This window comes from Rhinolophus sinicus, linkage group LG07, assembly GCF_036562045.2.
Source record: "Rhinolophus sinicus isolate RSC01 linkage group LG07, ASM3656204v1, whole genome shotgun sequence".
Taxonomy (NCBI): Eukaryota; Metazoa; Chordata; class Mammalia; order Chiroptera; family Rhinolophidae; genus Rhinolophus; species Rhinolophus sinicus.
Genome location: NC_133757.1, coordinates 42345428 through 42368344, shown reverse-complemented (window position 1 = coordinate 42368344; position 22917 = coordinate 42345428). Strand labels below are relative to the sequence as shown.

At 39.8% G+C, this 22917-nt stretch overlaps 1 protein-coding gene across 1 annotated transcript; it reads right to left on the bottom strand.

Moving 5' to 3' along the window:
- Positions 1 to 108: 108 nt before the first annotated feature.
- Positions 109 to 5241, bottom strand: ADO (2-aminoethanethiol dioxygenase). The gene has a single exon (XM_019731851.2). The coding sequence runs from the start codon at positions 4866 to 4868 to the stop codon at positions 4056 to 4058; it is 813 nt and encodes a 270-aa protein (XP_019587410.2). The 5' UTR covers positions 4869 to 5241; the 3' UTR covers positions 109 to 4055.
- Between the last annotated feature and the right edge of the window lie 17676 nt (positions 5242 to 22917).

The following is a 22917-nucleotide window of genomic DNA, read 5'->3' as shown; positions in this document are numbered from 1 at the left end:
ATCTCTAATCAGATTTTACTCTCTGCTTGAAACATTCAGGTACTTTTCACAGGTGTCTCATTTTTTACTTTGCTCAAGAAATAAAGCATATGAAACCAAGTCTGCTCCTTCTTATATTCAGTATGCTTTATTGAATAATACTGATGTTTCAGCTGCTACTGGGAATTCTTATTAAACTTCTGGAGAGTAAATTCCTTAAAGAACATAATGCATTTGAAGTGGTTTAGTACACATTAAAAACAGGTCTATTATATTAAACCTCTTAAGGTTTTCAATTATTCATAAACTAGGCTAATTTCAATATTTTAATTGCTAATGAAATTGTTTGGTATATATATTAAAAATGGCTGTAGTGAGTCCAATATAATTTTGTGTGTGTGTGTGTGAAAGAATGGTCAGCATCATCACAAGTGACTAATATGCCTCTAGTCCAAACAATTAAACAAATTTTATAGAAAAAGGAAAGACAAGAAAATACTTTAAGTCCAAAGAGTCTTACTATTGTGGATGAAAGTATTTTTGTTTTTCTTGCACTAGCTTATTTTCCTTATTATTAAAAAATAAAAGATATTTTTTTTGTAGCAAAATAGTATGATTAAACAGTTTCAGATGTGTTTTTAATCAGACTGTTTCAAAACTCACTTTCAAAGAAAAAACTTTTAAGTTTATATTATTACTGCATTTTAGAATCTGCAGAAGGCAACCAGTTTTTAGTACAACATAAATCTTACAATATAGAGTGAACCTTTAACAGTAATTAAAATGCAATCATTATAACAATATTTTCCTTCTCCATTTTGCAATAATCAAATAAGATTTACCTCTAAACAATTTCAAACATGCCTTTATTTTCCATAAGTACAATGACTTTAATCCAGAAATGTAAACATCCCTGGACCTGAAGATTCAGTATCTTTATGGGGTACTAACAAATTATTTCCTTGACAGTAGATGCTGCATTGCACTGAAGTGGTCAGTGGTCAGCTTGTTTGTAACCAGAAGTTCTGAATTCAGACCAGGAGTTACATGAGTGTTACTGCCCTCAGGTTAGAGTTGAATAGCACTGGGCAGAGCCCTGAATTAAAGATATATTGCTTCTTCATTGAGCAGTAGAGCCATAGCACAAAATTCGAAATCATTTGGAACAGATGAGTGATGACAGAGTCCTGAGATGCCAAGACTGAGGCACCTGACAAGGGGACAATGCAAAGGGAGGAATGAAAGTTGTGGATTTAGGGAGAAGTTAAGGGCTATGTTAAAAGGTCAGACGACCCACTCCTGTTGACAAACACGTATTACTTTAAAAATAGAGCCACCATTTTCATTAATAAACATCAATTGGTATAAACTCAATCCATTAAAATCAGGCTTAGTAAAAATTCAATTCTCATAAAATAGTAGGTAGGTAGGTACACAATACTCTCCATTGATATAAGTGGCCTTTGATATAACCAGAGAATTAAAAAGCTTTAGAAGTATTTAGACAACTCTCACCCATGAGTGGCAATTATTGCATTTGTTATTCAACAGAAAAATTAAGTGATTAGTATCATTGTGCTCATTAGCCTTTGTAGGGGAAGACAACTTTTTCCCACAGTTGTTACTAAAACACCGTCTATATTGCCAGAATATAAGGAAACACAATAGCAGCACATGGTCGTGATTAAGTTTATGCAGAAAGGCGTAAGGTTTTCTGTACTACGTTTACCTTTGTAGTTAATATTCTTTCCTCAGTGGCTCACTAAAACAGGATTCACCATTAAGTTATTCAGAATTTATTCGTGAACCAAAAGTTTCACTATTCTCATTGAACTAGCAAGATATTATATTGCTCTTTTGGCCTGCGACAATTTCACTTATTCTTTTGAAAAGCACCTTAGTTGCGTTCATTCAACTTGCTTGTACTTGAGAACTTCAAAACTTTTCATAATGAAATGCGGAAAAACAATTCCTCCTTTATTTCTGTCCTAGTGCTAGAGTTTTCATAGGTTAGTTTAACGTACTCCAGGTTGTTATACACATCATTGACAATCTTCATAAGTTAATCAACTTTTTGGTACAATTTCAAAACAGGTAGATAGATACGTGATTGATAACCATACACATTCATGACGGTGTTAGAGGAAAACCCATTTGGTGAACACTTTTCTAAGAAAATAATCATTTGCATATCTAGAACTTATTTTCAAACTGAATGGCATGAAAGACTGCTTTAAACTGCCTCCAAGGTAAATTAAACCACACCAGAACATGAAGCTACAATAAATCAATGCAAGTTAAATGCTTGGTATTATGCCTGTCAGGTTTTATAAATAGTGGCATTTACACGTTGAATAAGCATCATTTTAGTAAAAAGAAAAAAGAAAAAAACCAAGAATTTGCTTTTTCATTCTATTTTAAAAATTGGGAACAAATATTCCTTCACTCTGGGCCTCTGAAACCCAGTGTGCACAGAGGCAAAGACACATACCGTTTCCCTACAGGGTCGACACTTTCCACCAATAGCAAATTCTCCCTTTATTGCAGATATTGGAACTCGACTGCCACATGGGCAAGTCAATCAAGAGGGCTTAGACAACAGCTGGGAAAATTTTAATGTGTTTATTTCTAGTTTGTTTTTATTGAAAGTTTGTGAAAAAAGGAATCTTATAAATAATAAAAGGGGAAACAATAGTGTTCCAAGGCCTGAAGCAAATGGTGTCAATGCCTCTGTAAACAAGGTCAAGCTGTTCAGCCTATTAAAAGGACAAAAATAAAACTAGTCATAGATAGCACAACTGTTATTTGGAGAGGCCGGGAGTGGGAAGTGTTCTGTCCCAAGTTTTGGTGCCCTAGTATTGTTAATTCTCAATTCTCTAGCCTTGATCACCAGTGCCTTCTCTTTCTTCCTATAGAAAACCACACTAGACGAAGCACTGGCTCTCTTCTGTTTGAGGGAGGGTTCTGAGAACAGTGCCACCAACAACACAGCTGGAACCACCAGCCCTCTGGCATATCAGAGCGGAGAGAATTTGAAACAGTCATCAACATTTTCTCTCCTTTTGCAGAAAAATGCTGGAAGTAAATAGGGACATGGAACTCAACAGCTGGCTAGGGGTGTTTTACATTCAGTTGTTTGGAAGCATGCTGATTCAGCCCCTCTGACTCTCCTGGTTAGACAATACAGAATCACCCTATCACCTCTTACAGTACCGTAAGACAAAAAGAGTCACTTGAGGAGAATATAGTTTTTGCATTAAAGGTGAATCTACGAAAACAAATCTGCTCAACCCACAGATCTGGAGACTCATGGGGAAAAGCTCTGTGTGATTATTTGTCACTGAGCTATGCAGGTGTGAATTTCTTAGTAGATGCTGTCCGAATAAACCAGAAGTGGTTACTGGGCAAGGGGAGGAAAGGAAATAAATCTTGTCCTCTACATGCATAGTTATGTTTTGGGGGTGAACTCCTAACTCTGGAAAAAATGATTTAATTTTTCAAACAAATTAATCAGGCAGAACAGCTCACTTTAAACAGTAGCTCATCTCTTTAAATCTAGTTTTTACCAATGACTTGAACTAAAAACAATTCAAACCACTGGATCATGCACAGTCATTAAGTTAAAACTATAAGGAATAAAAGGGCATAAGGATGTAAGTGCAGAACAAACCCTATTTACCCAAGGCGGGGTGGGTGGGGGTGAGAAAACCTTTCAGTTTATTTTGTATAGGATGGGAAACAGAGGAACGAATATTTTCTTTATGGCTTTAGGATGGAAGCGCTTCAGATAGTCCCGATCCCCTCCTCTCAAATCAAAACTCTGGTGGCAGTGACAGAGTCAGGAAACAACCTAGCCTCCCCGCCTATCCCGCCCCCATAACCGTGCCCGGTGGCTGCAGTCCATTCGCCCGCGCTTCCCAAGGCTCTCGAAGAAACAGCTACAACCCATTCTAGTAGATCCAATGCCCAGGCCTGACTGAGGGTAGGGAGAGAGCCCTTGTGGTGGGTCGCTGGCAGCCAGGCCCAGATCTGAGTTGGGCACGTCTTTGGCCTACCACTCCCCGGCGCCTGCGGCTTCAAGGGAAGACCTTGGGACCTGGATAAGGTTCCCCCTCGCACCAGAAGTCATCGGCCTGCGGGGTCTCCAGGAGCCACACCTCTCGGGGAAGGTCACAGGTCGATCCGGAGGCCTCCTTGGCCCTGACGGGTTCCAGCACCCGGTAATAGTGGCAGTCCCGGCCGTCATCGGGGTCGTAGGGCGGGGCCAGGATGTCCAGGAAGGCGGCGGGCCCGTCCACAGCGTCGATCTGGTGCAGGTTGTCCCGGTGTGGCGTGAGGACACAGGGGCCACTGGCCTCGGTGTACTCGGCCCGCGAGCGCAGCACGCCGGGCCGCACGGCGTCCCGCTCCCGGGCCTGCAGCGGCGGCTCGAACTGCTGCTCTGGCGGTGGGGCTCGCGGCCGTTGCCCGCCTCCCGCCTCCAGCTTGTCCATGCAGCTGATGCGAACGGTGCCGTAGAGCACCTTGAGCATGCCGTGCATGCCCGGGTGGTCGTGCAGCGGGATGGATGTGCCGCTCTTGAGCAGGAACACGCCAAGGCTAAAGCCATCCGTCTCGTATATGTGCATGTAGGTAACGGGTGGCAGGTTGGGCGGCAGCGGCTGCAGCGTGGCCTTGCGCGGGACGATGTTCAGGTCCTCGGCGCGGACCTGGGTCAGCAGACTCTTCAGCTTGCTCAAGTTCTCCGGGAAGCCCTGCGGCATCGGCGCCTCAGGGTCTGGCAGCGCGCAGCGGTCGGAAGCGCCGCGGCCGCCCCCGCTGCCCCGGAAGGTGAGGCACGCCTGGCGGGCGATCCGTTGGATCAGGGAGGCCATGTTCTCTCCGAGCATGCTCGGACGTTCCTCCGCATGCCGAGGCTGGCCCCCTCCTTTCCTCCGCCCCTTACGGTCTCCCGCGGCCGCCACCGCTGCGCGCAGCCCCGGGCGAGGCGGGAGGCCCCGCAATTACCGGCCAGTCGGGCGCGCGGCACCGCTACCGCCAAACTCAGCACTCACGCGCCCACAACGGCCCGGCGCGTTTGCCACACGCCCCCTCCGAGCGCGCACGCGCACGGCCCACACTCCGCACTTACGCTCCGGGAGCAGGTACAGGCTGTATGGACCGTGGCAGGTTTTGCCTTACGCTCGACACTCCATTCATGCGGCCCGCACCTACGATGGTGTTCGGACGCTCTGGCCGCGGTGCATAGCATGCTGGGACTTGTAGTCCAATATTTTGCATGCTCTCTGAGAGATCGCTTTGTCAGCTGGAAAAGGGAAGGATAAGATTTGTTGGCCATAAAGAGACCTTTATTACGGTTCCAAGGTGTTCACTTATTTGACAAAAGGCGAATTGGGGCACAAGAGAAATAGCCAATTAACTACAACTCCCGGCATCCCCAGCAGGCTTGGGTGACGCACTTCCGGCAGCTGACCTGTGGTATGGTGGAAGATTTTGACCATCACAAGGAACAGGGCAAGAGGGTCATTAACCTTTGGCGCCGGTTTGGCGTGGTTAGCTATACAGGGTCGTTTTCCTCTGGCCTCACCCCTGGGAAGGAGACTGTTGACTTAACTTTAGCGCCTTGTGGCCTCCTAGGCAGCACTGTTTGCCATGGGGATTGTGGGAGGCGCTTTCATAATTTTTAAAGTATTTTAGGAGATGAGAGGTTCGAGGCCTTCCCTGGTGATCACAACGACTGCTTTGCACAGCCGTCCCCAGCTGTTGTTTGCATCAGGGTCTGGTGACGCGGCTCTTCTCGTTACAGAATACAATAGTTTTTTGCTGGGACTTGAGAGGCCATTTGCTGTGGTCACGGATTCTGTATAGTATATAATGAACACAAAGTATATGCACTGTGTTAAGTACATTACCTTATAGATACTAAACTATTTAATCCTCAGCAACTCCTATGAGTTAGGTACTATTATTCCCAGTTTTCAGATGCGGGAATAAGTTGCAGGAGGATTGCAATTGGCGGGTCATAAACAGCAGAGCATAAATAAGAACAGTTTTATCAAAAACAGCTTGGTGTTAAACGCACAAATGTGGAAGATGTTTTTCCACCCTATTGCGCTGCTTTATGTCTTTAGACAGATGCTACTCTTCTAAGGTCCTCGTTTATTCACTTGTAGAACACTGGGGTTAGGGTAACAGTCTTTGTGAACCCTGGTTACTAATCAGAAACCCATGGGAGCCTTATAAAAATAAAGATTTGGGGGTCACACCGCAGAGATTCTGATTCAGAACTGATGTGAAGCCTAGAATTTTTGTTTTTAAGCTGCTCCTCAGATGATTCTTGATTATCAGACCAGTTTGAGAACCAACGCTAGATCTATAAATAGTGAACGAGTTTTAATATTTGGTAATTTTGATTGATTATTTGTTTTTGAAAAACAGTCGTAAAGATTAATTCATTTTCAGAGGTTGCCATACCATTGTTAAGGTATTTAAATATACTGTCAAAGTTCACCATATAATGAAATCCCAGGCAATCTTTTTCTAAAGTGAAGACTATTTAAGAGAAAATCCCCTCTCTTCTTTTACAAATCTGGATTTCTATTTATTGGTTTTACTTCTAAGGTATAATTAGTGGGAAGTATAGACTCCATGGAACAGACTTTACACATACAGATGTGTTTGATTTCTGAATCTGTCACTTCTTAGTAATTGTCTGCTTATTTAACTGAAGCTCATCTATAAATGGGATAATAAGATACATGGGTAAAACACTGATGATAGCATGTAGAATATAGCAGTTGTCCTATTATAGTAGCTATTATTATAGTTTTAAAATGGCTAAAAGCTGTAAAGACCTATGAATTTAAATAATATTCAGCAAAAATTAAAATGGAACTTGACTCATTTTGAGAATCAGTTTCAAGGTAGAGATAAAAACAAGGTTTTGTTTGTTAAACTATCTATCTGGTAATACCATCCCTCGGGTCCTTGCTATTCTTTGTTTGGCCAAAGACTTCAAAGTTTCCAAAGACTGCCTGTATCAGAACCACCTGGGGGGTGTTTGTTGAAAGTACAGATTCCCAGATCATGTTGAAACCTACTGCATCTGAATCTTTTGCTCGTTAAAGTGTTTAAGAACTGCTGAGTATCCACAGGGCATGTAGTACTTTTTTTAGGCCACAGACAGGCTACATCCATAATTCCTTTTGATGCTGCCCTTCAGAGCTGCACTAATGGATGAGATCATTCCTAAGGGCTTTGCCCTTAAGAAGTACTTTACTTGGTCTTCTGCCCCACTGCCAGTGGCATAGGCTGAGTAGATTTCTATGCCCATTAACGTCTTTTTTTTTTTTATGCTCCTTGTTCTGTTGTCCTCTGTGTTACAGTAAGCAGAATGAAGACCAAAAGAAATTCAGAAAAGGGAACAGACCAAAGAAAAGTGATAGTGAACAAGTGCTAGAAATACAAGGCAGAAACAAGATTTGGGAAAGTTTGGGATAGATGAACTCTATCTATCATTCAGTGACTCTATCATTCAGTAAATAGTGAGTATCCACTAGGTACCAGGCACTGTTCTAAGCTTTGGGGATATCTAGGCAAGGAGTATCCACATTTCCAAAGAATGTGTGTGTGTGTGTGTGTGTGTGTGTGTGTGTGGTCTTTTAAATGGGGTTGTCAGGGGTGACATTTGAGCTGCTTTTTTTTTTTTTAACTTTTATTTATTTTAAGTGTGTTTTTCCAAGACCATCAGCTCCAAGTCAAGTAGTTGTTTCAATCTAGTTGTGGAGGGCGCAGCTCACAATGGCCCATGTAGGGATTGAACCGGCAACCTTGTTAAGAGCATCGCTCTCTAACCAACTGAGCTAACTGGCCGCCCCGAGCTGCTACTGAATATTAAGGAGTCAGCTATGGAAAAATCTGGGGTCAGAGCCTTCCTAGTCCAGGAAACAGCCCTAAGGTTGTTAAACAGGGTATTGGATACTGTTACTTTGACCAGGTGGGAAGGAGCTTGCTATAAGCTCCTTGGTATAAGGACCAGAATGAAGGCCTGTGGGGTTGGAGTATACAGGGACCCTCAGAGTTCCTGGAGGGAGATGAAGTGGGGAAGGTAGGCAAGGGCCATATTATATAGGCCTTATAGGCCATGGGTAGGAGGTTAAAGGGAGTTGAGGGTCATTGTAGGCAGTTGGATTTTATTATAAGTGCAGTGAGAAGCTTTGGAGAGCTTCTCCATAGGCAGGAGAATGTCTTGATATGTTTGTTATACATTTTTCAGAAATGGTGGTGGGGGTGTGTAACAGCAGAGAAACCCTGATTGGAGGCAGTAATCCAGAGGAAAGAAAAAAGGACTAGTATAAAAATTAGGAATCTGTTTTATAGGTGGAGCTGACAGGGCTTGCTGATGAGCTATTTTTTGGCTATCAACATTTTCATTTTCATAAGTTGACAGGTATGTGGAGATAGGTAAGACTGATAAAGCTTAAATCTCAACCTCACATCTAACTATTAAATTTAGGAATGGGGGAAACACAGAAGTTTGAGTAAAACTGAGATTTATTTTATTAGTGGCTTAATTGACCATGAACCAAGAATAACTGGAAGCGCCGCCAGCATATATATATATATATATATATATATACACACACACATACACATATACATATATATACATATTGTATATTTGTGTGTGTGTGTGTGTGTGTGTGTGTGTGTGTGTGTATATGTATATATATTGTGTTTCCCCGAAAATAACCAGCCGGACAATTGACCCCGCCGGACAATCCGCTCTAATGCATCTTTTGGAGGAAAAATTAACGTAAGACCCAGTCTTATATTGTAGTAAAATAAGACCGGGTCTTACATTAATTTTTCCCCCAAAAGACGCATTAGAGCGGATTGTCCAGCTGGGTCCTATTTTCGGGGAAACACGGTATATATGTATGTATATATATATATATAGAGAGAGAGAGAGAGAGAGGGTGCCAGAAAAAATACATTTAAAAATACATTTAGTACTTTCTTAAAATACACATTTTAAGAAGGAAAAAAACTGTATTAAAATTGTAATACTGAATATATATCAATAAGAAAAGATAAATACAAGTCACGTGTATACATTTCTTTGGCACTCCGGTATATATGAGGTGTGATAAAAAAAATACGATGAATGTTTAAATTAAAAAAAAATTATTACAGTAAAAGACACATTGTCATTAATCCCCCTCAAAATACTCCCTGTCACTTTGAACACACTTATCCCATCGTTCTTGCCACTTTCTGAAGCAGTTCTGGAAGTCCTCTTTTGTGAGTGTCTTTAGTTGTGCTGTTGTGGGTGCCTCTGTGTTCTGAATCGATTGAAAACATTTGCCTTTTATGGTCATTTTGACTTGGGGGAATAGCCAGAAGTCTCATGGTGCCAGATCCAGTGAATAAGGTGGATGAGGACACACTGTAATATTTTTATTGGGCAGAAATTGCCATATACCAGAAGTGATGTGTGACACGGAGTATTGTCATGATGGAGGATAATTTACGGCACACTTTAAAACACACCTTCTCTCAATTGTAGCTCGTACCCCACTGACTGCACCAAACAAGTTGAAACTTGTCACACACTATTCCTAAGGTTCGGCACGCTACTTCCTGTATTGAAGATCCCTACCTTTCCGTTGGATGGCACTCGGTAGCAGCATTCACTGTATGTTTTGATCACATCTCATATATATTGAACTCCAGTTGCTCATTTATATGATTTCTTTATTCTTTGGGAAATAGGCTTTCACCTTTTTCCCCCTGGCACTCCTCTTTATGAGGACTTATTATATTTTTCTTAATTCACAAGCTAGATTACCATCTGACTCTTTCTCAAATCTTTCTTCAGAATTCCTTTTGTCCATCTCTTTTGATCACACTGGGACCCAATACGAAAGTATTGATGTTCTCTAATGCTCAGGATTACTAACTTGTAGTGTTGTTTTGTTTGTTTTTTAAGTAGGCAGGAATTTTTCTTTTTTCCTAATAGCTCTTGCCACCTTACTCCTTCCTGTATCTGCCTTTCATGTTAGTATAGAACATGGTAAATAAATTGATAAAAAAAAGTTTTTCCTACTTTTAGACTAACTTTGAAATATTTTGGGATTATATTGTGGATTTCCTTTCAGTTTTAAAAGAAGTTAGCATGTATTTCTATACATCCATTATCGTGAATGAATGTCAAGTTATAAGAGTAAAATAAATAGTTGCATAGGCAAAAGAGCTGGTTCCAGGCATGGCTTTGTCACTAACTAGCTGTGTGTTATTGAGCAAATCACTTGACTTCACTAGAAACCAGTTTCTTCATGGTTCAGGGAGACGATCTCTAAGATTCCTTCCAGCATCTCATAGCCAGTATGGATAATGGAGACAATTATAAGGAGAATTCAGACAAAACAAAACATGGATTTTCTCCTACCTCAAATTATTCACCATGACTCTTAGCTCTGTCTCCACTAAGATCTTATAAAGTAACTCTGCTCCACTCTACTCTGATTTAACTTTTATGGTTATCTGAAATCAAATTACTTTGGTGTACGGGCTATTCAGTTAAATATGCTAAGCGCAGGAATTTTTAGTGTTCAAGTTAGATTTTCGATGTACCCACTGCACCAAGAAATTGCAGAGGTTGTGTTGTGTGATATAAGCTGCAGACATTGTTTTTTTAACTGTGTCTTTTTTTTAAACTATGTACCCATACGTGTAGGGTTGGGATAGAGAAGGACTTCAGTTGCTTTCTTCTTTCTCTTTCTTGCCAGTGTCTTATTTCAGGCAAGGGAGGAAGAAATTAAAAATTAGGAACATGCAGGGGAGGTTGAGGGGGAAAAAATGGTGTAGCTTTCATAAGCCAGCAGTGAAGAGAAGCTTTTGCTATGCTGGGTCTAAAGCACTGCCAAAGGCCAGGTATTACCATTTTGAGAGGTGATTTGATTCTAACACTTTCCTACTAATTTGGTGGTAGAGGTTTCCCTGTTCTCCTTTAAGTCGTGCAATTATTATGAGACCCAAAATAGTTCTGAACTGTAAATTAAATCCAAACACCCTTTACCTCTCTTAATTAACTTCCCCCCGGCCCCAATTTCATGCTTCTTCTTTTTCTTTTCTTTAAGAAGACATCAGCGCTCTCCACCTCCTCCGCTTCTCCATCTGTCCTTGTCCTCTTGGTGGGAAGATTTTTATTTTATATTTATTTTAATTAATGGATTTGAATTACAAGTGGTGAAACAGTTGATGTTCATCTTTAAGAGGCAGTGAAAGGAAAAATCATCTTTTTTAACTTGGCAGAAAAGAACTGTATGCTCATTGCTGGTGTCTGCCTGAAAAATGACTGCCAAAGGGGCAGAGGAAGTTTCCAGAATCTGTGTCCTTGCGGGGAACAGATACCATATTCCAGGGTCACAGGAAGTAAAGATGGGAAAAACTCTTCAGAATGAAATTGTGTTTTCTTAGTATATGCCTTTCTCAAGGGATGCTTAGTAAATATTGCTTGATGGTTTATGGTCTACCAATTTAGGATCAAATTCCTCAGGAACAAAATAGCAGGTTGCAATTTAATTGCTTGAACACTCTGATTAATAAAAATACACTATAAGTTTATCATATTTTCCTTTTTAGCTGTACAAGGTAATGATGCCTTTTTTTTTTTTAATCTGCTCCCTTGTATATCTTAGAATACATCATGGGGCATTTGACTGACTTGAAATAGATAGGGGCAGTACTATGCCTGTTTCCTTGGAAGGAGTGAAATGCTACTAATCAAAGCCTTCTTTGGGGAAAAAAAATAAAAAAACCTTGTCCAACTAGATGCTCTGTTACAGCACTTTAGAGGGAACATGATAAATGACAATACAATTTGAAAGTGGAACAGCAGGAATTAGGGAAGAAAGAACAATCGACTGAGAGGATTCCAGTTTTACTCCTGGTTCAAGGAACCTGCTGTATGACTTTGAGTAAGTCATTTCAATTCCTAGAACCTCAGTTCCCTTACTTATAAAGAGTTTAGTCTAGATAGTGTACTAATTTCCTTTCAGCTTTTTGAAAAAAAATTATGAATTTAAAAAATTGTAGTTATATGACATTAAGTAATATAATTTGATACTGTGAACTACTGCAAAACATCACAAAAGACACTTTTTAAATGTATTTTTAAAAACAAGATGTGAAGAGAACACTCAGTAACGTGAATACAATGGTATTTGATTTCTCTTTTGCGTTTGTGTTGTTTCTACATAAAGCAGATTATATTGACATTTCCTGAATATAAATCATTGAACAAAATGAGCAAGAGCTCTTGTTTAAAATAATGTTTACCATTATTATTAAGTTTCCACATTACTTTTTAAGGAAAAGCTTTTTTTTTTCATTCTAAGCATAAATTATCATGTAACAAGAGTGCCATGTATTGCTGTAAGGAAAAGCAAAACATGCCTTGAGTTAACTACACATTTCAATAGGACCTGCTGAGGTAATTGACAACCAACATTGGAGCTCCGAGAAATTCCTCTAAAGCAGCAGAACTTTAGTTTAATTAGATAATTAGCCATGGTCAGCCTATAATGAATGCACAAACAATTAGCAATGAATTTGGGCTGCTAAAACCTATTTTTTCTCTTTTGTATTCCTTTGCTTTCATTAACAACTCTAACTACTGAACAATTTATATCTTCACACTAATAATCAACTTTATTATCATCAAACTCTTTGCAAGCGATAAAGCAATGAGACCTGACATTAGTTACACAACATTAAGTGATTATGTTAAGTAATGCCATTAATTGCCTAGCCATCCCACTGCTATATTATATCAGACAAATAGGGCTTTAAAAAGCAGTGCACACTGCTTGATTTTGATGATTGCTTTATTTGTCAAACCCAAGCAACATGCAAGAGATGTACCTCAATTTGGAGTTCTTTCTCAGTGGCTTTTAGCAGACTTGAATAAAAGGAAACAGTTCCATAAATGTACCAAAAGCAAGACCCTCAAAAGAGAGGCTTTTTTTTTTGCATGTGTAGCTTGAAGATTCTTATGTTTGGAAGGGCTTGAGATAAATTTTAGTAAGTGAAAGCCCTCACTTGGGCACTTTTCCTGTTTGGGGACAGTTTCCAGTTCATGGATATTTGCAAGAACCATTATGTTTCCTCACATCCCTCCACTGTGAGTCTTTCCCATCCATCTGCCATTTCTTGTGGGGGAAATGGCAGAAGAGAAAAGAAAGAAGAGGATAGTTGTAAAGGGAGGAGGGAGAGCTTTCAGATGTGAAAGAGCAGAAGTTACCAAAGACGCGGAGGTCATGTTCCTATGACTTAATGTTATTAAGTGTTAATTTCAAGAAGACATTTGTGTTGCTCTGGTTCTGGGCATATAAACCGAAACATTTCATTATATTTTAATCAGAAATGGGTTTGAAAAACTGAATATTTTAAGTTTCTACAGATTATGTAGCTACAAGAGATATCATTTTCCATATCAGAAACCAGTTAGATTCCAATAAAATTTAGAGTCCTTAATATACAGAGTATTCTTAAAAAATTCTGTTTTACTTATTAATAACCTAATGAGATTTGTTAGAAAATTAGCCAATTTATAGCAGTTTAGAAATTAAAAAATGTGTTGTTTACTATTTAAGTAGAATTAAAAATGTATAAACAGATTTTCTTCTGATTGGAATATGAACATTGGCTTATAATTTCTTATCTTGACACTTCCCATCTTGCTGGTCTTAGAAATATTTATTTTTCTTTTTTTACCCCCAGCAATAGCTAACAATTAGAGTTTCAGAAATGCCAATTTTAATCAAAACTCTCATTTCCAACATAACTTACATGAACTATATAAAGCCTCTTTGTTTTATTCGATTGACTGTTTTGAAATAGTAATTTAAATAATTTAGAACCAGAATTAAGATGTTCCAAAAATATTAAGAAAATAGTGTAAATCCTTCCAAATTATGGTCATTTTTACTCTTACCAGGGGCATTTTATTGGCATTAGTGTTTATATCATCCAAACATTGACTTTATCTCTTTCACTGTGTTAATTGATTTCAAGGTTTTTTTCAAAATGTGTCAAAAATTCACAAAAAATAAAAGTTGATATTTTGACTATTTTATGCATTTAATAACATTTTGAGCTGCTTTGTACATAAATGACATTATTTTTATTTTAAGCCTTTGTTATGTGGTAATAAATTTACCATTATATTGAATTTTAGCAAAAAATACTCAAAACATACTAAGTGGCATCAATTAAAGTATAGATAAATTAGAATCTAATGGCATTGATGACATAAAAAATTTATTACAAAATGTTACAGTTACACAATATGGCATACAAAACATCTTTGTTGTTGATAGTGCAAGCCAGCCACACAAAAACATATCCGAATGTCGCAGCAAAAGAGTTATAACAGTTAGTTCATACAAAGCAGGGTTTCTCAGCTTCGGCACTATTGACATTTTGGATTGGCTAATCCTTGCTGTGGGGGCTGTCCTGTGCGTTGTAGGATGCCTAGTAACATTCCCAGCCTCTATCCACTAGATGACAGTAGCATCAACTGCCGCCCCATCCCCAATCCTCTTGTGACAACCATGAACTTCTCCAGATGTTGACAAAAGTCCCCAGGTGGGGTGGGGGGGTGGGGCGGGGCAAAATCACCCCCGGTTGATATTCAATAATATAGAATGAGACCTTGGTAATTTCTTCCTTTAAAAGCATTTCAGTATGAAGAAAAAGAGATGTGTTGGGTTTGGATGTCTACGTAGTCTTTCATAAGTCTTTCATAAGAACTCTTAATAGAAATAGTTGAATCAGAGCCTTGCTCACTTTCAGTTTGGAGTCATTTTGGGGGTCACTGCAAGAACACTCCTGCTCTCAAATTCTACTTGACTTTCCCAAATGGCTTGCTATAGCATTGGAAGTTTGCACCCTTAGACATTTTTTTCCTTTTGTTCAAATGCAAAAATATTCCTGAGAGGAGCATCCCTTTACACTAAAGCTGAAACTATAGTTTTCAGCTAAAAACTAGCATGTTGTAAACATATACCTATTTTTTTTTTTTTTACTTATGACAAAGTCCTTCAGGAAGAGGACCTAGAAGAGAATTACTTTGGGAATTGAGAGTTGGTGGGTGAATGGGAAAGAAGCACCATGTGTGGGAAAAGGGATGACGGAAGGGAGATGGAAAGCACTGAAATGATCCTTTAGACCACATTTTTAATGAGTCAGCCTGAGTTGTTCTTGCCATGTTTTTTTTTTCTACTACTCCTTGTATCTTTAAATCCTATTCTTTCTTTTTCTAAAAGCAGGAAACACTCTAGTAGATTGTTTTTTTAATGTATTTCTTTGCTACTCGGTGTTGATTTCCCCAGGTTAATTGCCCAAGTTAATTTTCAAAAGTTACGGGTAAATCTAAAAGCGTAGATAAGTACTGACTAGATTACCTGATGTCTTAGCCTGTCATCCATGCTGATGGAGGAGGTCTGAGCAGTGCTGAGTCTGCTTTTTCCTCCATTGTTGTCTAACATGTCAGCTTCAGACCTCGAGTGGCTGCCTGGATCTTCCAGCACCACGCAATGGGCACCAGAAGGTATGGCCCTGCTTATGAAATTCACAGCCTCTCATAAGTAAGATGTTCAGGATGCTATTCAATCAAGAAAAAACTTTGTAATGATTAAAATAATGCTCCGTTAAAGGAACTTTCTAAAACATAGGAGAGACATGAAGATCTATGGTTAGCATGCCAAACCTGGTTCTATGATATTTTCATAACGGCCTCAGAGGCTCCTCACACAGAGCTCCCACATAACTGTGTGATTTCAGTTATTTATGCTGGGTTTTTGTCTGATTGGCTTTTTTTTATGGACTTACTGTATCACAGCACTCATACTGTGACCAAACCTCTAAGTATAGGTTCTGTTTCTTTTTCTTTTTCCCATCCATTGTCACTTGCCTCTTCATTTCCTGATTTCTTCCTAAAGTAAGGGAGCCAAAATACATCACAGATCATAGCTGAATTTAGACAACAGGCATCTCCTTTGCAGGGACCTGCACAGAATCTGACTTATTTATGTAAACATTTCACCACTCACTATGTAAAATTTTGGACCCCTTGACTAGTTATTGATCTTATATCTTTTAGTGGTTAATCGAGCCTGTTTTCAAAAGTCCAACTGAACAAAGTAAAATATTCTTTCTTATTTGTTTCACCAGTTCTTACTTTCAAGCTATACTCATATAGTTTAACATTCTGCATTGGCCACACTTTTTTTTTTTTAATAGGTTTATTGCCTCAAAGTAAACTAAATAGTTCCCCTTTTTTGTTTTGACTTATATATATTATATAAGTAATTGTCTTAATATTATACTTGAGTGACAGATTTCACACTTGTCTCTTGCTAAGTTTTTCCAATCTAGCATTATGTTTTTACCTTTTCTCAACTCAGACTTTCCCTCAAACTTTCACATAAAATTTTTTATTATTGATAAATAGTGTTTTATTATTGATAACAGTAACAATAGTACACTGATACTGATGGCCAAATTTAATAATTTGCTTTAGCCTTTTTTCTCCTTAAAATGTGAAAATGATCCCAGTCCGGCTTTCCTTGTTTCCCTTAAGGTGTTTTTTGTTTTGTTTTGTTTTTTTTAACAATACCGAACATATACTATGGCTTTTCCAAATCTAATAGCTATGCATGTGACAGTGATAATTATAGACAAGGTAAAACGCTGAATACAATTTTAAATTGTTCCAAAGGAATAGTAACTAGGAAAAATCCTTACTTATTATGAATTCATTTTTAGTTACCTTTTATTGTTTACTATTGGCTACCCTGGCCCTTATTTATTCAGATAGATATTTATAAACTACCACCAACAAAAAAGGTGAACAGAAATCCAGGGGCTGAATATGAAAGCTAGTGACCCAAATTAAATAAAGCCATCTTGACTGTATTCAGGGCAGTCAGAATCATGCCATATAGTTCTCCTTAGATTACACTTCTCTAAACATACACAGTGTGTTTAAAGAAATTATTTGGTATGGTCAACAGAACAATTATGAAATACCATAGACCAGAAAAAGTGATCTCTTACTGTCTTGAAACTCCATAGATTTTGCAGCAATTCCCTACATAATATTACTGATAAAGTACTTTCTTTAATAAATTCTTGACCAAAGTTACTTCCTACAAACATTTTACAAGGCAACGTAAGACAGAGATAAATTTACTTTAAAATCTTGCAAAAAATGAACCCGCACACTTTAGTTCCTTGAGAAACTCTTGTTTCAGGCTACGTGTCTTACTGGGGTTGATGAATATGGTCACCAAACCTATAACAGGTAAAATGGCAGAAGCCCTGGAGTTCAGACAGAGTATGGGAATCCAAGACAGTGCCACCTGGGCTATTTCCTCATCATTGGGGGCAGGGATGGGAGATGGGATTCTTGTATTGGGTTAGACATTTCTCGAGGACAAAGACTACATCTAATTGTTGTATTTTTTAGCAAAACAAAGGATGATACCATGAATATCTTATCACATGTTAGTGACTATGGGGCTTGCTCCATTCGCTCTCTTCCAAGCAGGGCACATATTGGAATACACTTCTAGAAGAAATGGTAATTGGGGAAAGAGAGGAAAGTACTACAGAGGAGGAAAGAAAATCTGGCGCAGAATTGCTGCTTAGATGTGTAATTTGCCCAATTGATGGAAGAATGGATTCTGAATCGCTTTCCTCTTTTTTGTCTCCATTAAGAGAAGAGTGGGGTGGAGATAAAACAGTCTTATTTTAGATTTCTGAGCATCAGGTGTGAAGCATTAAAATGAACTGTAAAAAAAATAAGCCTATCTGAGAATTTGTGATTAGTGATGGTACTGTCACTTCCCCTCCTCTTCCTTCCCTGGTAAAGGATCTCCCCCTAACCCCCCCCAGGAAGCACGTCTGACCCTGGCTGCACACACACATTGACTAAGAAGAGAGCACCCTTGCTCCATGTGTGTTACTGCCTAGGGGACAAGTTTTACCTGAAGCCCGGAAAAGGTCCTAGGAGGAGGCTCCTTCTGTCTCATATTTTCTGTTGGTCCCTTCGGACCCACAGGGCAGCTGGGTGCTCTGCTATGCCCCTCTACTGATTAGGTCAGGTCGTCTGGAAAGGCTGCTCTGGAGTGGCCAGTAGTGGACTCTGACACTGGGAGAATTGAGCCAAGCCATGACACTTTGATTTCCTGAGAGACTTTGGAACTAGAGGGAATTATCTAATTAGTCCTTATTCTATCTTTAAAAGAGAATTAGGTGAAGTGACAAAAAGTATCACCATGGAAATGATACCTTAATCACTAGGTTTCAGTTGTCACATATCATCAGAGCTGGGTGTAGTTTGGGAACACACCACCGTGGGACTGCATTTGGGACAAGAAAGGAGTTTGGGGGCAACCTTTGCCTAACATTTCTCCTTCAGTGTCTAGCAAATGAACTTGGTTGTGCTGTGACTACAAGTATGATCTATTCCCCTGTTCCACCTTTCCTCTACCTTAGTGCCCCCTCTACACACACACACACACACACACACACACACACACACACACACGCAGCAGTGTGCATTTTACCGTACTCTTGGCTCAACATTTGGCGCACTTCCTTTAGACAGCCTGTGGGGACAGAGCCCCAGAGAGTAGTTTACAGGCTCTCGGCCTCACGTGAAAGGGTGCTGGCTCGGGTGGTAGATGGCCGTCGGCTGTGGCTGATTGGCTGTCGGCTGTGGCCAGTTAGCCGATTGGCCGCCGGTATAACCGCTGTGGCTACGAAGGATTGCCGAGGAGCCGAGCCGAGCCGAGCAGAGCCGAAGAGAGCGGAAGAGGAGAGCCGAGAGAGAGGAACAGAGTCGGGGAGAGTGGAGGAGAGTTGTCGGTCGGTCGGTTGGCGGAAAGACAGACGGCAGGTCACGCGTCCGGTGGGCCCAGCCTCCAGTGAGACCATAGTGGTATGACTCCCCTACCTACGGCTCTGTGAGTGTTCCTTTTTGGCGTCACCATATCCTGCGTTCTTATGTGGGGAGCGGGACCAGAGACCCCGCAGGCCGCCCCGCACGACAAATGGCGGAGCGAGCAGGGTCTCCCACACGACACAGCCTCTGCCCATTTTGCTGCCACCTTTCTCTCCTGACAGGAATCTGCTCCTGCTGGGTCCTGTTGGTGCTTCCTCTCCTCTGCTCAGCCCTTAGACAGTGATGTTTGGTCTGGAGGGTCCTTGCCCTCTCCTGGGGGGATGTCAGTTGTTATTTACCTCTTCGTTCTTAGCCTAATATATTTGATCCTTTTTGTTCCTCCTATCACATTTCAGTGTCCCCCAAACTCCAATTCTTATGTGAGGACCCACTGGTTTTCAGGAATGAATTCTATGAGAATATAATTTGCTAAGTCATTACTCCAGCTTTTATTAAATAACCATTTTGTGAAAGTACTGTGCTGAACTCTGGGGGAAGAGTAGCGGACGTACCTCCCTGCTGATGGGGAGATTGTAATCTGCCTTGAGACAGGCCATGCAGGGTCACTAGAATGAGAACAGAATCAGGTGACAGGGATTTCTAATAGCACCCATTACATATTCATAAAGACAAGCAGAGGCTCACAAAATACATCCAAGTCAACCCTCCACAAGGTATGTTAGAAACGGCTTTTCTGAGGAGGTGCAGCTTCGCCCAGGTCTCCATGAAAGAAGGGGGAGAAACCTTGATGGGGAGGACTGAGCAGAGGGCTCCAGGAAGTAAAACAGAGCAAAGGCTCAGCCCGTGTTCTCCCACTTCTGCATCTGCAGAAGAGTCACACATTTGTCTGGCCGAGTGTGCACAGAGGCACAGAGTCTGCGTTACCAAATGCATTTCTCTCCAACCTTGTGGTAATGCTGTCTGAACTTTCCAACAAGAATGTCTCTCCTTTTATGGCCTCTCCCCTGGATGTAGCAGCCGTGTGTGTGTTCTCTCCCATGCACACATTTCTTCTCCTGCTTGGGGAAGTCCCCAGCTATGCACTGTAGCAGAAAGCCAGGGACAGGCAGCAAACCCGTATCTGACACGTTTTATTTAAAATGTACAAAATAGTCTTCAGGTGGTGGTGCGGTTATTTTGGTCTAAAGCTACAACAGAGAATTATCTGCCTAAAGGAACAGGATTAGTGAAAATGAATATTCCATTTAACCATAGTCCCACTGTATGATTTAGTCTATCCTAAAGAATTTAGGAAGCCTGGTGGATGCAACTATTTTTATCTTGGTCCTTTGGCATCCAGTTTCTAATTATTTAAAGTACACCTCATACTGCAATGTTTATTTTGTCTGTGAAGAAAAGTCTTTTTGGTATTTCTTACTGGTTGTGGAATTTTCACATTTTAGCAGGTGACGATTTTAGTATGTTAAAATCGCATTGGGATTGCAAGAAATACTGTTGGTGGGAAAATAGCTTAATATAGCACTAATCTTCTGGTGCTTCGAGATGTAGAATTTGGGACCCTTCTCAGATTTTAGTATGTTAAAATCGCTTTGGGATAGCAAGAAATACTGTTGGTAAAATGCTCAACATCACTAATCATCAGAGAAATGCAAATAAAAACCACAATGAGATATCACCTCACCCCAGTCAGAATGACTATCATCAACAAGACAAATAGTAACAAGTGTTGGAGAGGCTGTGGAGAAAAAGGAACCCTCATACACTGTTGGTGGGAATGCAGACTGGTGCAGCCGTTATGGAAGGCAGTGTGGAGGTTCCTCAAAAAATTACGAATAGAATTGCCATATGACCCAGCAATCCCTCTCCTGGGTATCTACCCAAAAAATCTGAAAACATTTATACATAAAGACACGTGTGCTCCAATGTTCATTGCAGCTTTGTTTACGGTGGCCAAGACATGGAAACAGCCAAAATGTCCTTCAATAGATGAATGGATAAAGAAGTTGTGGTATATATACACATGGAATACTATTCGGCGGTAAGAAAAGATGATATAGGAACATTTGTGACAACATGGATGGATCTTGAGAGTGTAATGCTGAGCGAAATAAGTCAGACAGAAAAAGCAGAGAATCATGTGATTTCACTGATGTGTGGTATATAAACCAAAAACAACAAAAGAACAAGACAAACAAATGAGAAACAGAAACTCATAGACACAGACGATAGTTTAGTTGTTACCAGAGGGTAAGGGGGGTGGGGGGTGGGAGATGAGGGTAAGGGGGATCAAATATATGGTGATGGAAGGAGAACTGAGTCTGGGTGGTGAACACACAATGGGATTTATAGATGATGTAATACAGAATTGTACACCTGAAATCTATGTAATTTTACTAACAATTGTCACCCCAATAAATTTAAAAAATAAATTAAAAAAAAAAAAAGAAATACTGTTGGTGGGAAAATAGCTTAATATAGCACTAATCTTCTGGTGCTTCAAGATGTAGAATTTGGGACCCTTCTCAGATTTGGGGGAGGGGGAATAATAAAAAAGAAATCATTTCATACAGTGAAGGTGGTGAACAGGATGCTCAGAATTCAAAGTAAAGCGGCCTGTAGACTTTTGAAAGTTACTGATTTTACTCTTCCCAAGTTGTTGTTGAAATAAAGAGGTGGTCCTTATATACAGCAACTCCCTGGGTGGTCAAAAGAAAGATGAAGTAATAATATATTGGTCAGAAACAATAAGTAATAGAGAAGTTTGTTTTGTGATTGTGATTCATAGTCTGATAATTCATATTCTCTAATTATAGCATGTACTTGAGAGAAATTTTATTCTTTAAGTTGCTTAGATTATCTCAATGACAATAAGCTTTCCCATTTACATGTTTCATTTAGCTGGTATCATTGGGGTATGAAGTTTTCCTCACAAGAACATTTGTTAGAAGATCCATTAAAAACATAGACTTTCTCCTAGATTTTTCTTCTCTGGCCTGTTAAAGGAGGCTGTTGTATGAAAAAAATTTAAAAGAACCTGGATGACTGGAGGAGTGTCAAATTTTGATCCATAGAAAGCAAACTTATTCCAAAATTCACTGGCATTTCTCAATGAAATGTTAATGGATGAAAGTTATTTTAAATTTTGTCGAAGACCTTTGGTATGTGGTAAAGATTTAGGCATTGCCTGCAACTAAGATTTCTTCAGTATTTTAGAAAAGCAATTACAAGTTTTCTCGTGGTCCAGATGCTAATGTATAATCTAAATGTAATGTTAGTACCCCTAGTCCTGACTCTTCTGATGGTGCTGCCAGAATATTGGACAGTTGATAAAAGAACAAATAGATCAAAGAGGTCTGTATGTGTGAGTCAATGAAGATAAATAATCTTTTATTGTGAAAATAGTATCTAGTCACTATTTCACAACTGAAAATTCCCGTCTCTTCCACACCCACTAGTCAAGCTTCTCTTCTGTTTAATATTTAAAATAAAATAGTTCAGCTCTCCAGAGACCTTGGGACTTCCCCGGTGCCACAGGTTGTGATGTGCCTTTTCACACCTCTAGGCTGGGGAAACCCCACACTGGGCAAAGGGCCAATTTTAACCCAAGCAGCTCATTAAGGAGATTGAGAATCTAAGGAGCCCCAGAGAGACAATTACAGGAAGGAGACAAATATAGTGAAACAATACTTGAAGCTGGAACTCTTACCAAGTTAACAGTTATCTTAATATCTTAGAAAGAGGCACAGTGATTAGTGAATGAGGCAGTGTGGAAACTGGGAAAAGATGTTACTTTGCATATGCAAAAGGAAATTTCATGGGTAACAATGTTTGGGAGAAAGTAAGGCCATTTATTTTGCATGACCCAAAGAGATAGTACATGAGCAGTGAGAGAAAATCAATCTCAAAACCTCGTGGTCGCACCACTTGGGAACAAAAACCAATGAACTATGGAAGGGGCTCTT

Excerpts from the sequence above, each read along its gene's own strand:
- ADO (XM_019731851.2), bottom strand. The coding sequence starts at position 4,868 with ATGCTCGGAGAGAACATGGCCTCCCTGATCCAACGGATCGCCCGCCAG.